This window comes from Aulonocara stuartgranti (genome assembly GCF_965226115.1).
Source record: "Aulonocara stuartgranti genome assembly, chromosome: 8".
Classification (NCBI taxonomy): Eukaryota; Metazoa; Chordata; class Actinopteri; order Cichliformes; family Cichlidae; genus Aulonocara; species Aulonocara stuartgranti.
The window spans coordinates 8528553-8541225 of NC_138959.1; the positions used below are offsets into that span (position 1 = coordinate 8528553).

The 12673-nt window shown below is 39.4% G+C and overlaps 1 protein-coding gene across 2 annotated transcripts in view; it reads right to left on the reverse strand.

Annotated features, from left to right (window-relative positions):
* LOC309713110 (glutamate receptor ionotropic, NMDA 2C-like) overlaps positions 1-12673 on the reverse strand; it is a 67817-nt gene that overhangs the window by 34955 nt on the left and 20189 nt on the right. For both annotated transcript variants that reach the window (XM_082544468.1, XM_082544469.1), the window contains one exon: positions 774-839. In XM_082544468.1, the coding sequence (XP_082400594.1) occupies positions 774-839 (66 nt within the window). The remainder of the gene's footprint in view (positions 1-773; positions 840-12673) is intronic.

A 12673-nucleotide genomic window follows, 5' to 3' on the forward strand; every position in this document is an offset into this window, starting at 1 on the left:
TATTTGTTCCTGCCGTGTAGTTTCCCCTGGGCTCATTACCTCAGTTTCCTTGTTTGTGTATTCACTTCTCATTGCTCTATGCTTCCCTGTGATTTTGCCTGTGTTTCCTAGTGTTTCCATTCCCTATGAAATTATTCCTTGTGGCTAAAACTTTAGTTTACTACCATTTCGATTAAACAACTAAGACAAAGTGTTAACTAGTAGGCTTCAGAGGTGCAGAAAGGTTGTCATCTGACTTCTGGGTGTACAGAAGTCTATGGTAAAACGGCCCTCAGATGCCTGCTCTGTAACCTTAGTAAACACATGACTTTAAGGTCACCTGGTGAAAATAAGGTCTACAGGTTTCAAAACACCAAGATGACAGAAACCACATTACTTAGCTTAAAGCCTCACAACAGCACTTCACTGACAAACGCATGAATTCATAGTGTCCAAGTAATTTGAATACTGTCTGTGGTATTGAGTTGCTTTTGGTTTTGTTTTGATTGTACGGCCGAAGTGATTCCTCTTTTTATTTAGAAATGTATCGAGCCTAACTTTGGGTTTAACATCAAGACAGTAATGACAACATCAATCAAAAAATATACCTGCCAATTGTAAAATAAAAGTCTGCTGCAGATTGTATTCGTTTATGGAAACTCCAAATTCAAATTGGGGATCTGCAATTGACTTGTCAGCCTCATCCCTCTTAAGATTTAATGAACTAGAATTTTCTTTCCTCAAAACTGAAAGAATTAAGTTTTTGTCAGCTTTAAAATAATGCACTTCCATACCTTGAATATGCAGTTGACCTGCTGCTCCAGGGAGACTCCCATCTGCAAGAAAGAGGATCCTTCAGCCTGCAATGAAAAAGAGTGCTTCATTCAATGCTTGTGGTTGTCATGGTTCTGAAGGTGGATGATGCAACAGCAGCTCAGAGCAGACTTCTTTAGCGGGGCTCATGCTTGCTGTCACAGAGGTTTAAAAAAGTGTTGAGATCGAGTACCCAACGGGTTTCATTTCATTTGTGTTGTGAAATATTTTCACCCATGGAACAAAACTAAAATATTCTGAGTAAATCAGCACACAAAAAAACCTGGTACAGTGTTGAACCTGTCACAACAGAAGCCAAACTGACAAGATATTCACATGAACTTGCTCGCTTGTCCTCATTTTAGCAACATCTTAACATTGTTACAGCTGCAGAACAGTCTATTTAAATAATTAGTTCCCTTGCTCAGCTGTAAAACGGTCCATGTTAAAAGTCACCATGGAACAGTCTTACATAACCAATTAATTAAGAACCAATAAAGACAAAGACAGGACTACATTTTAAGAGGGTGATGCACGGGTGATTGCATTTGAAATAAAAGATCTTTAGAGATTTCAGCAGTGTCTTTAAAAAACCTTAATTGGGCAGTTTAAAAAGTGACCAGAAGCACACCTTTATAGTTTTACACATATGACAGCAACTAGTTAGCAATAGCTCCTTAACACCAGATAGCTGTCAAAAATACCTGCACCCTATAGGAATAAATGTCCTATAAGGAAAAAATGCTTTTATTTTTTCCAGGGCCTTGATTCCCCAAATTGGCTCTCAATGTCTCTGAAGTGGAAATATTCAGTCCTGCTGCTCTCTTTATGTTTTAGGCGTTAGCGTACATTTTCACACCTAACTGAAGTTTACCTCCGAATGAACAAAATCCCTCTTAGCAGTGCACTCATACACAGACTAAGCATTGGCTGCACTTTGATTCAAACAGCCAAACCAGACAAAAGAGTTAACCATAAATTTCCACAGTCTGGACACTTTGCCCCTATCTTTTTTTAGACCCGCATCTGTGATAGTTAAAAGAAGTTGGAGATCTAAGGGGCCTAATGGTGCTGCAGGGCATAAGCAGACCTGTGATGTAAGCAGGTGCAAGAATATGCAGGGTCTTGACACAAGTAGTGATATGTTTTAATTTAATAATGGGTGGAGATGGGGAGGTTGGTGCAAGAAACGCAGATCAGGGCAATATTGTCTTTTTAAAATATGTACATGGTATAGTACATGTACTATACCATGTAATGCACAAGAGAAGAAGGCAAACAGAATGAATGAGAGAGAGAAGAGCTACTGTTAAACTGTCAAGTGCCATTAGGGACCAGGTCTCAGATCTTTTCAGTCTGTTCTCGTCTCAGAGGTGACTAACTGTCATCGCTCCTTCCTGTTGCTTTTCCCTCTCTCACAGCTCAGAGCCTCTGCAAAGCCCAAGAGAGTTCTGCAGCCTGAGAAATACCACAGAAGTATCACAGCCAGACTCTTTCACTCAATTTCTACCAATTTTATCTCTGTCTGTGCTTGTTTGAAACTCACCTCTATCCAGAGTTGAAATGCTACCAGACCACGGACTGGGCTAGGCATCAAAATAGCTATAAAAATAGCAATACTGAGGCTGTCAGTGAATGAATAAAAAATGGCTGTGGATTGGCAGTCCTGGTTAGCTATAGTGCCCCACTTCAGCTAGTATGTCTATGCAGCGGTGAGGTGCATCATTAGAAGAGGAAAAATACAATTAGTTGTGCCCGAGCTATTAAACAAGCTAATAACACGGTGACCTCCTCGGTCAAGTCGGTGCTTCATCACTATTCAGTTTGTCACATCAGAATCAAACATGTTTGAAGACATTCACTTTCTCTTCCATAGTGAAATCAAATGAGAATTACAACAAAATCCTGTTCTCGACTAACTCTCACAGTGACACACCCACACAAAGAGACAGAGTTCACCCTCCCTCTTTTCATCCTCCACTTCCCAGCCGTCTTGTTCTCACCACCTTGGCAGTGCGGCTGTCACACACAAGTGTAATTAGCAGTCCTACTGCAGCAGTGTATGGTAATATGACAGGGAGACTGTGGACATGGTGGCTGCTCACACAGTCCTCTCATTCCACGGGGAGAACTTTGTACTGTACCGTTGCTCAGTGGAGTGACTGGTGTCAGTCAAGCACACACAGATGCTCATTCACATATGGACACAAATGTATTACACAGTAATACCCAGACAGGTCTGCTAGATTTACCATTTTAATTGCTTAACAAAGCCCCCTACCACAAATCACAGCCAAATATTAGCATCCATTAATGCATCTGATGGCCACAGATAGTTCACAAATTACATCAATATGTATAAAAATAACAATATTGTTAGCATGTATTTACACTCACAAGCCACTTTATTAGGTGTTCAACTGCCCATTAACGCAAACATCTAATCAGCCAATCACATAGCAGAGACTCGAGACATGGTCAAGACAATCTGCTGAAATTCAGACGTGGGTAGAAATGGGATTTAACTGACTTTGAACATGGCCTGGTTCCTGGTGTTCCATAGGCTGGCCTTTTAGAAACTGCTGGTCTCTTGGGACCAGCAGTTTCTCACACAAACATTTTTAGGCTTTACAGAGAATGGTCCAAAAAAAGGAGAAAAAAAATCCAGCGAGGACAGACTACTTTGAGCTAATAGGAAGACAACAGTACCTCAAATAACCACGCATTACAATCAAGGTATGCAGAAGAGCATCGCTGAATGCACAACAGCTCAAACCATGAAGCAGCAGAAGACCACTTCTGTCAACTAAAGAAAAAAACAGGAAACTGAGGCTGCAATTCACATACCTCACCAAAATTGCACAACCCAGTCCAACCCAGGAACTGAAGGTGAATCTAATAAAGTGGCCAGTGAGTGTATAGTGCACTCTTAACAAAAATGAGGCATGAAAGCCAGCTCTCCCCACAAAATCTATATTTTTTAAAGGTCAAAGGTCAAGGTCAAATTTATTTATATAGCACATTTCAAACAGCCGATGCTGCACAAAGTGCTTAACAATATAAAAACTACAGTAAAAATAAAGGCACTTTTCTGGAGGTACACCAAATGTGTAATATACTGGCAGGAGCAACATGGCCCTATATGTCCAGCCCAAGGACACTTACATTGGCACATGGAGAGGCCTGGGATTTAACCACTAACCCTGCAATTAGTGAACAACCTGCTCCACAGTCTCTGCAGTGTCACTGGGCAACCCGTTCTCACTCCCAAAGCGTAACATTTTACGCTAGGTGACAAATCGTCACCATATTACGTTTTCGGCTACCCACCACGTTCCTAAATGACGACCTCGGAAAAAGAGGAAATTTGAGAACCGTCTGGACTGAACCTACACATGTTCGCTCTTTTTCTTCAAATCGCTTAGAAACACGCTATTTAACATCATTAAAGTCCTGGTTAAGGTCAGGAATAAGGTTATGGTCAGGGCTAGGGATAAGGTTAGGTTTAGGGCTGGAATACAGGGCTGGAACGTCTACTCCCGCGGGAGCGTCATTGCACTGGATTCCAGCCATAACCCGCCGCGTACCATAAGAACGCCGAAGGTCTCCTTTCGCGTTCCTCAGGAACGCCGCGGGATGTGACAAAACGTCGACATGTTACGCCTCGGGAGTGAGAACGCTCTGCACTGGGGGTATGAGATATTCCCTCTTTTGGCATTTTAATGATGCAGTAATGATAAAATGTGCTTTCTAACATGTTGACTCCAAAGACAATGGCATATAATTTACATTATTTCTGAAATCTGAAATTCATACCCTCTAGAATGATAAAAAAAAAATTTCATCACCAAAAAAAAGACAACTTTGTAATGAGTGAGCCGTGTGTATTAAAGGACAAACAGGCACAAATCACGCCAGTAAACTGCAAAGGTTTCGCATTTTTTGTTTAATTTTTCATTCCATGAAAAATTAGTTCCTACCTGACTCCCTGAATTTATGATACATACCATGGTACTTTTGCTCGAAGTTGGTTAAAAAAATGTGGCAACATTTAACACCCTCTTGTCTGGGTGTAAAGTTTTAACAAAGCATAAATGTGTTTTTCAACCATGATCATTTCAGTCTACACCTTTGGGTCTTTGACACAGAAATTTTTTTTATTGTAAGAAGGTAAAAATTGATGTATCTTTCTAAATATGCTAAGGCCGATGCACAAACAAAGAAAGGAAAGAAAGGAGGCTCTCGTCAATTTTTTTTTCTTTTTTCATCAAGTTATCCGACATTAAAGCTACGATAATCGCAGATATATTTTTGAAGACATGGTCTTGGTGACAGCTTCTCTCTTGAAAGGGACTATATCTTCAAAAGAAATGATCTCAGGCAGTATTTCAAAAGTAGTTGTGATGACTTGAGCATCAGCGACAGAATCAGATTATCTTTTGGTGCATTGGGGTTGGTGGAAGAAATCAAGGACATTCGATGGAAGTTGATGGAAATGTTTTTAGGGGACTTACTTGTCCTTTATATAGTGACATTTATCTCTTCATGATGTCAGGAAAAGTATTAAACTACTGAAATACTTTTATTACTACTTTGACCGACTGCCTTTTAGAAATTATTGGGTCATACTCATTGGATTTGGCCATTAATGTGATTTTATTCCCAGCAATGGAAAACTGTATCCAACGTGAATGCAGCAGCTCTGTTCTTCTCATGACCTGTTTATAGAGTGCTGTGGTTTCTGGATCATGAGGCCGAGGGAGAGCCAGAAGGGAGGCGGTGGAGAGAGGAAACAGAGGTGCAGAAGGACAGACAGAGAAAGCGGGTCAGTCTGGCAGCAGAAACAAACTCCTAAAAAAGAAACGTACACTGTGATCCAGTGACAGTTGTCTGGCTCACATCATCACTTTGAACCAAAATCACGACCAGCGTGTGACCTTAGACTGCAGCCAGTCCTCAGACGGTAACCCTTGAATATAATCTTCCACTGACAGCCTCAAATTGTAATAGATGATCTTATATGCTCGAATGCTCGAACTCAACGCTTTCTTTGCTTCAAAAATCCATCATGTTCACAGTTTAAAGGCACATTTGTCCATGTTTACTGGCATCCACATAAAGCTGTCAGCTTTTCTTTTTTTTAAATTCCAGACCGTATCATCGCCTGCCAGTGCAGTCGCTCATTATTTGATGTTTGTAACTGTAACAAACAAAAGCTTGTTTGTGAGTGATCAAACATTTATGGCGCAAAACAGAGAGATTTAATAGTGCTTCACGAGAGCAGATAAGAGCTGTCATCTGCAGTTAATTAATTCCTCCTTTCCCAAAATGTTTCACGGCGGCTATTAAAATAATTTACTACCCTCTGTCATTATTTTAAGAGTGAACTCAACCCAATTTACAAAAGCAATGATGCTCTTTATATTTATGTCAAGTGAAAACTATTTGTTTTGTTTTTTTCAGAAAGACATTTTTTAAGATGAGGTGAGGTGATGAGGTAGTTTTTCTATCACGTCATTGCTATTATGTCCACTTCACTGTGGACGTAATATGTTCCTATGCCTCATGGTTTTTTTTTTTTTAATCTTTATCTCTTCAACTGCTTAAGTCTTTTCGTTGGAAGAAGTAATTGTCTTTTGTTTGCTTCTTGGATCAATTTAAAGGTTCTCAAAATTACGTGAATCATATATGTAGCCTACACAGACTCTAACCCATTAACACCCATATTGGATTTTGAACTGACTTGTTATCAGAATTAGAAAGACTTTATTTATCCCCAAGGGGCAATTAACATACAACAGAGCAGCATAATGTTGAATATAAGGACAATAAGAACAGGCAATGAGAGTGAGATAACAAATACACAGAATATACAGTATATACAGTTTTAAAATTACACAGTTTTAACATTAAAGTGATTGAAAGGTGAATAAATAACTGTAAGTGACTAAAATTGAATATTGTTATTGCATGCTCTCTACTATCATCTTTTCAGTAGATTTCAAGATACTTGGAGAATTAATGGTTAAGTAAATTACATTATGGAGATTTAATAATATTAAATTAAACTGCATTTCGTTGCCCTGTACCTGTGCATGTGCAATGACAATAAAGTTGAATTCTATTCTATTCTATTCTAAATAATAATTAAAGTAATGTTAGATGTGATGATACCAGAAATAGTGGATCACCTACTGGTGATGGCCAGATGGTGCGATATGGCAGCCTCGCCTCTGTCAGTCTGTCCCAGGGCAGCTGTGGCTACGACTGTAGCTTGCCTCCACCAGTGTGTGAATGTGAGAGAGAATGAATAGTGGAATTGTAAAGTGCTTTTAGGGTCTCGAAAGCGCTATATAAATGCAATCCATTATTATTATTATTATTATTATTATTATTATTATTATTATTATTACTATTATTATTATTATTCTGTAATATACTCACATATCTATATTATTGCTAATATATATTGTAATATATCTATATCACTAAAGCACTTCTGGATGGATGCAAACTGCATTTCGTTGCCCTGTACCTGTGCATGTGCAATGACAATAAAGTTGAATTCTATTCTATTCTATTATTATTATTATTATTATTATTATTATTATTATTATTATTTAAACCAACTGTTAACTGTATATTTCTGTACATTTAAGTATTATTCATATTGCCGCATTCATTGACCTTGTTTATAGGTAATTTCATTGTTTAATCACATTAAAATGTTCCTAATTTAATGTTTAAAAGCACCTGGAAAAGGCAAAATCCCATGTAATCCCATTTATTTATTTATAAGTGACTTATGTATGTATGTATGTATGTATATATTGTACTATTCTTAGTTAGCGTATTGTCTGTCTTGTCTTAATGTTGGTTTAAAATGGAGCACTGTAACAAAAAATAATTTCCCCCAGGGATCAATAAAGTATTCTGATTCTGATTCTGAAAATTAGGGCAACGAACTATATTGTCATTACTGAAAATAACCGTATTTTTATGAGAAGGTTATTTTCTGTTATTTTCTGGTATTATTTTGGCGCCCCAGCTGCCAGAATATTACTGTTTTTTTAGGATTTTTTTTTTTACAGTGTATCATGGCACGCTGGTTACAATCTTCCACTGGGGATTTTGCTATGGTTATGTCTAGTATTTCTAGTGAATGCAGTGATGACAGACGAGAACACTTGCAGGTGATTAAAAAATGTACAGTTGTGATTTTAGAATTTTGGTATTAAAACGTATCAAGTATAAAAATGGCTGATTCTGGTGACATACCTACTGCAAATTGGGAAGGAAATTGGGGAGTTGTAAGTAAATACTCCCCTGGTGCCTGCATGTGGCTGCAGGGTGGTGGAGGGATTGAAATAGCAGGTAGTGATGTGGAGCAGGAGAGAGAGGGATGGGACATTTTGCAGCTTTAATTCACCACCAAAGTGGGAGAGTCAGGCATGTTACGTGTCTATGACATAATGCAGCTCGAGCGGCCTGACCTAGCTAGCAGGCTTCGCTTGATTATAGACAACAGTGTGGACAGGCATTGAGCCCTGACCTCAACCCTATCCAGCACTTCTGTGATGTACTAGAACATCAGCTGAGAGCCAGACGCCAACATTGAGCTCCGATGAGGGGCACAGCATGCCACCAGCAAAGCATTCAGCTGCTTGCAGCTTCTTCATTTGCAGTGAATGACGTTCAGAGCCACCATAGAGCCCCACCTGAATCCTAATGGGAATATGTGTGAAAGAATATAGACGCTAGTACAGCGTTAACAATATAACCACTCAACTTGGCCTTAGGCATTGTTGCTGAACTGAAGATGGTCTCTGCCATTTGTAGAGTAATGTTTTACATCTTTTTCTGTAGGACACCAGTAACTGAGTGATTTGGAGAATGAAAATTTTCTGAAATCTTTTTTTAGTTAACATTAAAGTTGCATTTGAGCTAAATGTTAAGGTTTGACAGAACTTATGAAATTTTGATGCAAAGAAATTTGGACATGTACTCTAAGTTACTAGATCTAGTCATGTAAATTATAGTGCTATATATACATTGTTGTGTGTGTCTACTATTGTATTTTCTGTATCTGTAGTGCAGTCCCCAGCACATAAGTATCCTTTGTACTGGAACTATTAAAGTTCTATCAAAAAGATCCAAAAAGTAGAGCTATACTGTGGATGCTGTGCCCAAGAACAACATTCAAAAGTTGAATTTGTGCTCAAATATAATTTAATGGTATTAATGTTACTGGTATAAGAATCTTTTCCAGTGTCTCTTTGTTATCTTTTCTCAGAATCATTACATTTATAACACCAGCAGCAAAAGCGAAGGATAGGGTGCCCCCTCCAAATGATTGATTATACTATATGTGCACTCTGAAGATTCCAAATTACCTGATATGCTGCTTTTTTGTCATTTTCTGTTAAGCCAAAAAAAAATCCCTTACATTTATTTTATTTAGTTAGTTATTTAGTTATGTATTTATTTATAACACAAATGATGACGAACTCTGGTTGGAGGACTCCCCTGTGAATTTTTGCCTTGGCCCCCAACAGACTCTACTGGCGTCAGTAACACTGACGCCAATTGGAGCAAACCTCTGCCCCAGGCTTCAAAATGTTATCTAAATCCTCAAAACAGTTAATCTCCTGATCTGCTAATTAATTAACCTATACAATTAATAGTTATTTTATGAAGCCGATTCATTGTTTGCAGTGGAATAATAAATACAGAATGCTTTTAATCCCTTTGCAACAACGACATCATCCCGTGTCGTTGTTGCAAAGGGGGCATTTCAGAAACATGGACAAACTTTCCTGCTGGAAATTTGAAGAGTATAGCTGGAGAAACCAGATTACTGTTGCATATACATTTGCAGCTAACATACAACTATTGTGTAGTGGCAGTGTTAGGTGTAACACATACTGTAATCACATTACATTTTTAGCAACATAGTAACGTTACTGAACTAAATTTAGTAATTACATATCAGTTAATCAGTTATCAGCACGCTGGGCAGATAGAAAGAGAAAAAAGTCAGACATTTGCAGCTATTGAGGATTGGAGATACTGACATTACTTTTATTTCTATTGCCCAAAAGGATCAGAGCGTGATTCTAAAGTGCAAACTGCATGCAGAACAGAAACAACTGCATTATACTGCTAACACATTGGCTCTTTATAGCCATCTGCACAGACAGGATGCTAATGCAAAGCTAGCTGAGAGCTCAAAGTCATTGTAAAGCTGAGTGCATGCCGACCCCGACCCAGCAGCCAGACCCTGAACTTCTCTTTGAGCTAGTTTTCATCTTTGCTTTGTTGCCCTTTTGTTCATACGCTTTACACTGTAAAAGATAGTTTAACAAATTGCGTTCTCTGGTAAGTAATTAAATGACATACTCCGTTACTTTTAAGAAAAGATTGATGTGTAATGCATTACTTGACAACCCCAACCCTATGTTTTGGGGTACTCATAACCATACTTTGATAAAACACCCTTAACAAAACCCGTGTTTAACACTTGGATTGTCTGATATTTTGGTGTTGTCTGCATACTTTTGGCCAAGTGACGTTTCTGAAAACATAAAACCCATCAACTCTGAAGATGCATCTTTTCCTCAGACTGAATACAGTTATTATCGCAATCACTGCCATCATAATTAGAATATTCATATATCAGATGTTAGAATTTTATTCCAACTGAATTAAAGTTTTGTTATTAAAGTTTCTTGTTGTTCCCCCTGCAGCCTCGTCGGCACCGTGCTCCTGCCCCCATCCTCATCTCCTCTCTGTCGCCTCCTGCTCCACTGCTCCCACGACTTGACATCTGGAAGTAGCACCCTCTAATGATCGCCCAGCACACTGCAGTGACTGACAACCAGCCAGCCAAGAACACACAAACAGAAAACACGCTCAATCTCTGATTTCTAACTGCTCCGAGAGACACGTCACTACATTTTTTTCCCTCCTTCCCTCGCAGGCCCCATTGAACAGCCTTTATGCTGTTTTTCAGCGCTTCCTTAACCTTTAATTTCCTCTTCTTCGCTTTTGCTTGATGTATGTGCCGTCTGACAAAAGACACACTTCCTCTCCAGCCTTCAATCTTTTCATCTTTGTCTCATTCCCTCCTTCCTTGTTGTTCACCATAGAAAGATCACTGAGACAGGAGCCATAAATAGGCGGCTCGGGCGGCTGCTGCTTCTTTTTAAACCCACTATCAAAGATATTCATCATCATCAGGCCTATTGATAATCAAGCACTATTGAGCTCTTTTATCCCTTAACAGAATCATGCACTCACGGGCATGTCTTTCTCCATCCAACCCACCTGTCCCATTGTGCCAGACACCTCTGACAAGCTTTTTTTTTTCTTCTTCCGGACAACAAAGGAGCATATAGAGAGACTGAAGAGGAGTATGAGGGTAAGGGTAAAATAATGCCTTCGACATGCAGGCCACAGGAAAATGCTTTTCTCTTTGTGTTCTACAGAGAACCACCACTCAACACTTTGGACTTCTCAGGGGCAACGTCACACCTGCTTGTTTGTGTTTGCTCGCTGTCAAGTTGACAGGTTTTGTGATTGGCTCTGCAAATTACCAACCAGAGACCAGTGATCGATGATGAAATTTGACAAAAATATTCTGGAGGCAGCAGAAGAACTGTGTGAGATGTGTGTTAAAAGCAGATCTGAGGTAAATGGCTTGGAGACGTTTTCAGAGGGACAGAAAAAATTGAGGGAAAAGATGAGTGAATGGTTTGGATTTGGGGATAAATGGTAAGCGCTACAGGGTGCTTCAGCCTCCTGAAGGCTCTAATTAACAGTTTAATGCTGTCCTAGAGCTCCAAGTGAGCAAAAAGGAGCACAGGCCTCTGGCTTACTTCAAGCCACAGTCTTAATAGACTCTGCCAGCATGCAAAAAAAAAAAGAAGTAGATTCAAGGAGCGAAGGTGATGGAGGAAAAGAAGAAAGCAGTGAAGGTGTAGAGAGACCAAAGCAAAATATGAAATGCATGGGGGAAAGAGACAGGGTTAGAAGTGAACTAACCAACAGGGGGGGGGGGGGGGGAGAGGAAGAGAGAGAATTATGGAAACAAGGAGGACTATTTCACTCACAAAAGAGACTCAGCTATGAGACAGTAAAACACTGCCTTTGGGCACCTGTCAGCCAAGCTTCATCGAGGCATCTTTCTCTTCTGTCTGTCTCTTATTCACTCACTCTGCCATCAAAATACAGCAAATCAATCACTCTCCTGCAGTTACAACTCCTCCTGTTTAATGCCTATCTATGATGTGACATCAACAGGAAGATGATAAAAACAATTACTGTGGTTTACAAAATGTTGCTGAGGGTGGAATTTATAGCCACAGGGCTATACAAGTTTCGATTGGTTGATAGGTGTAGGAATGAACCCATTTGACTGTGTGTGTGTGTGTGTGTGTGTACTTCTCATATGTGACAGTATTCATTTGCATGTGTTTGAGAGTTGTTTCTATAAATACAAGGTGTTGGAGATAGCAGTTAAGCAATTAAAGGAAGGAAGGGGAGATGAGCCGAAAGCTTAGAGTGTGAAAGGAAGTAGAGACGGAGCCACATTCCCACCACAAAGTGGAGAAAAAGTAAAGATTAAGAATCCATCTGGTGTCATCAATCTCTTCTTTACAATCTAACTACACAGCTCGCTGCTCTCCATTTCTATTCATCAATGAGATACATGCTAAATCATAGCGGGAAAAACCTGCTGGTCTTCGACTGTGTAGACATGATTGATTGAAGCACAGATCACCCGTAGCACTTGTCTCCCCTTACGAAGTTTCCTTTCCCACAACTCAAGACTTTTCCCAGCCACGGATTAGACGAGATGATGAGGGTCGAAGGCTCTAGT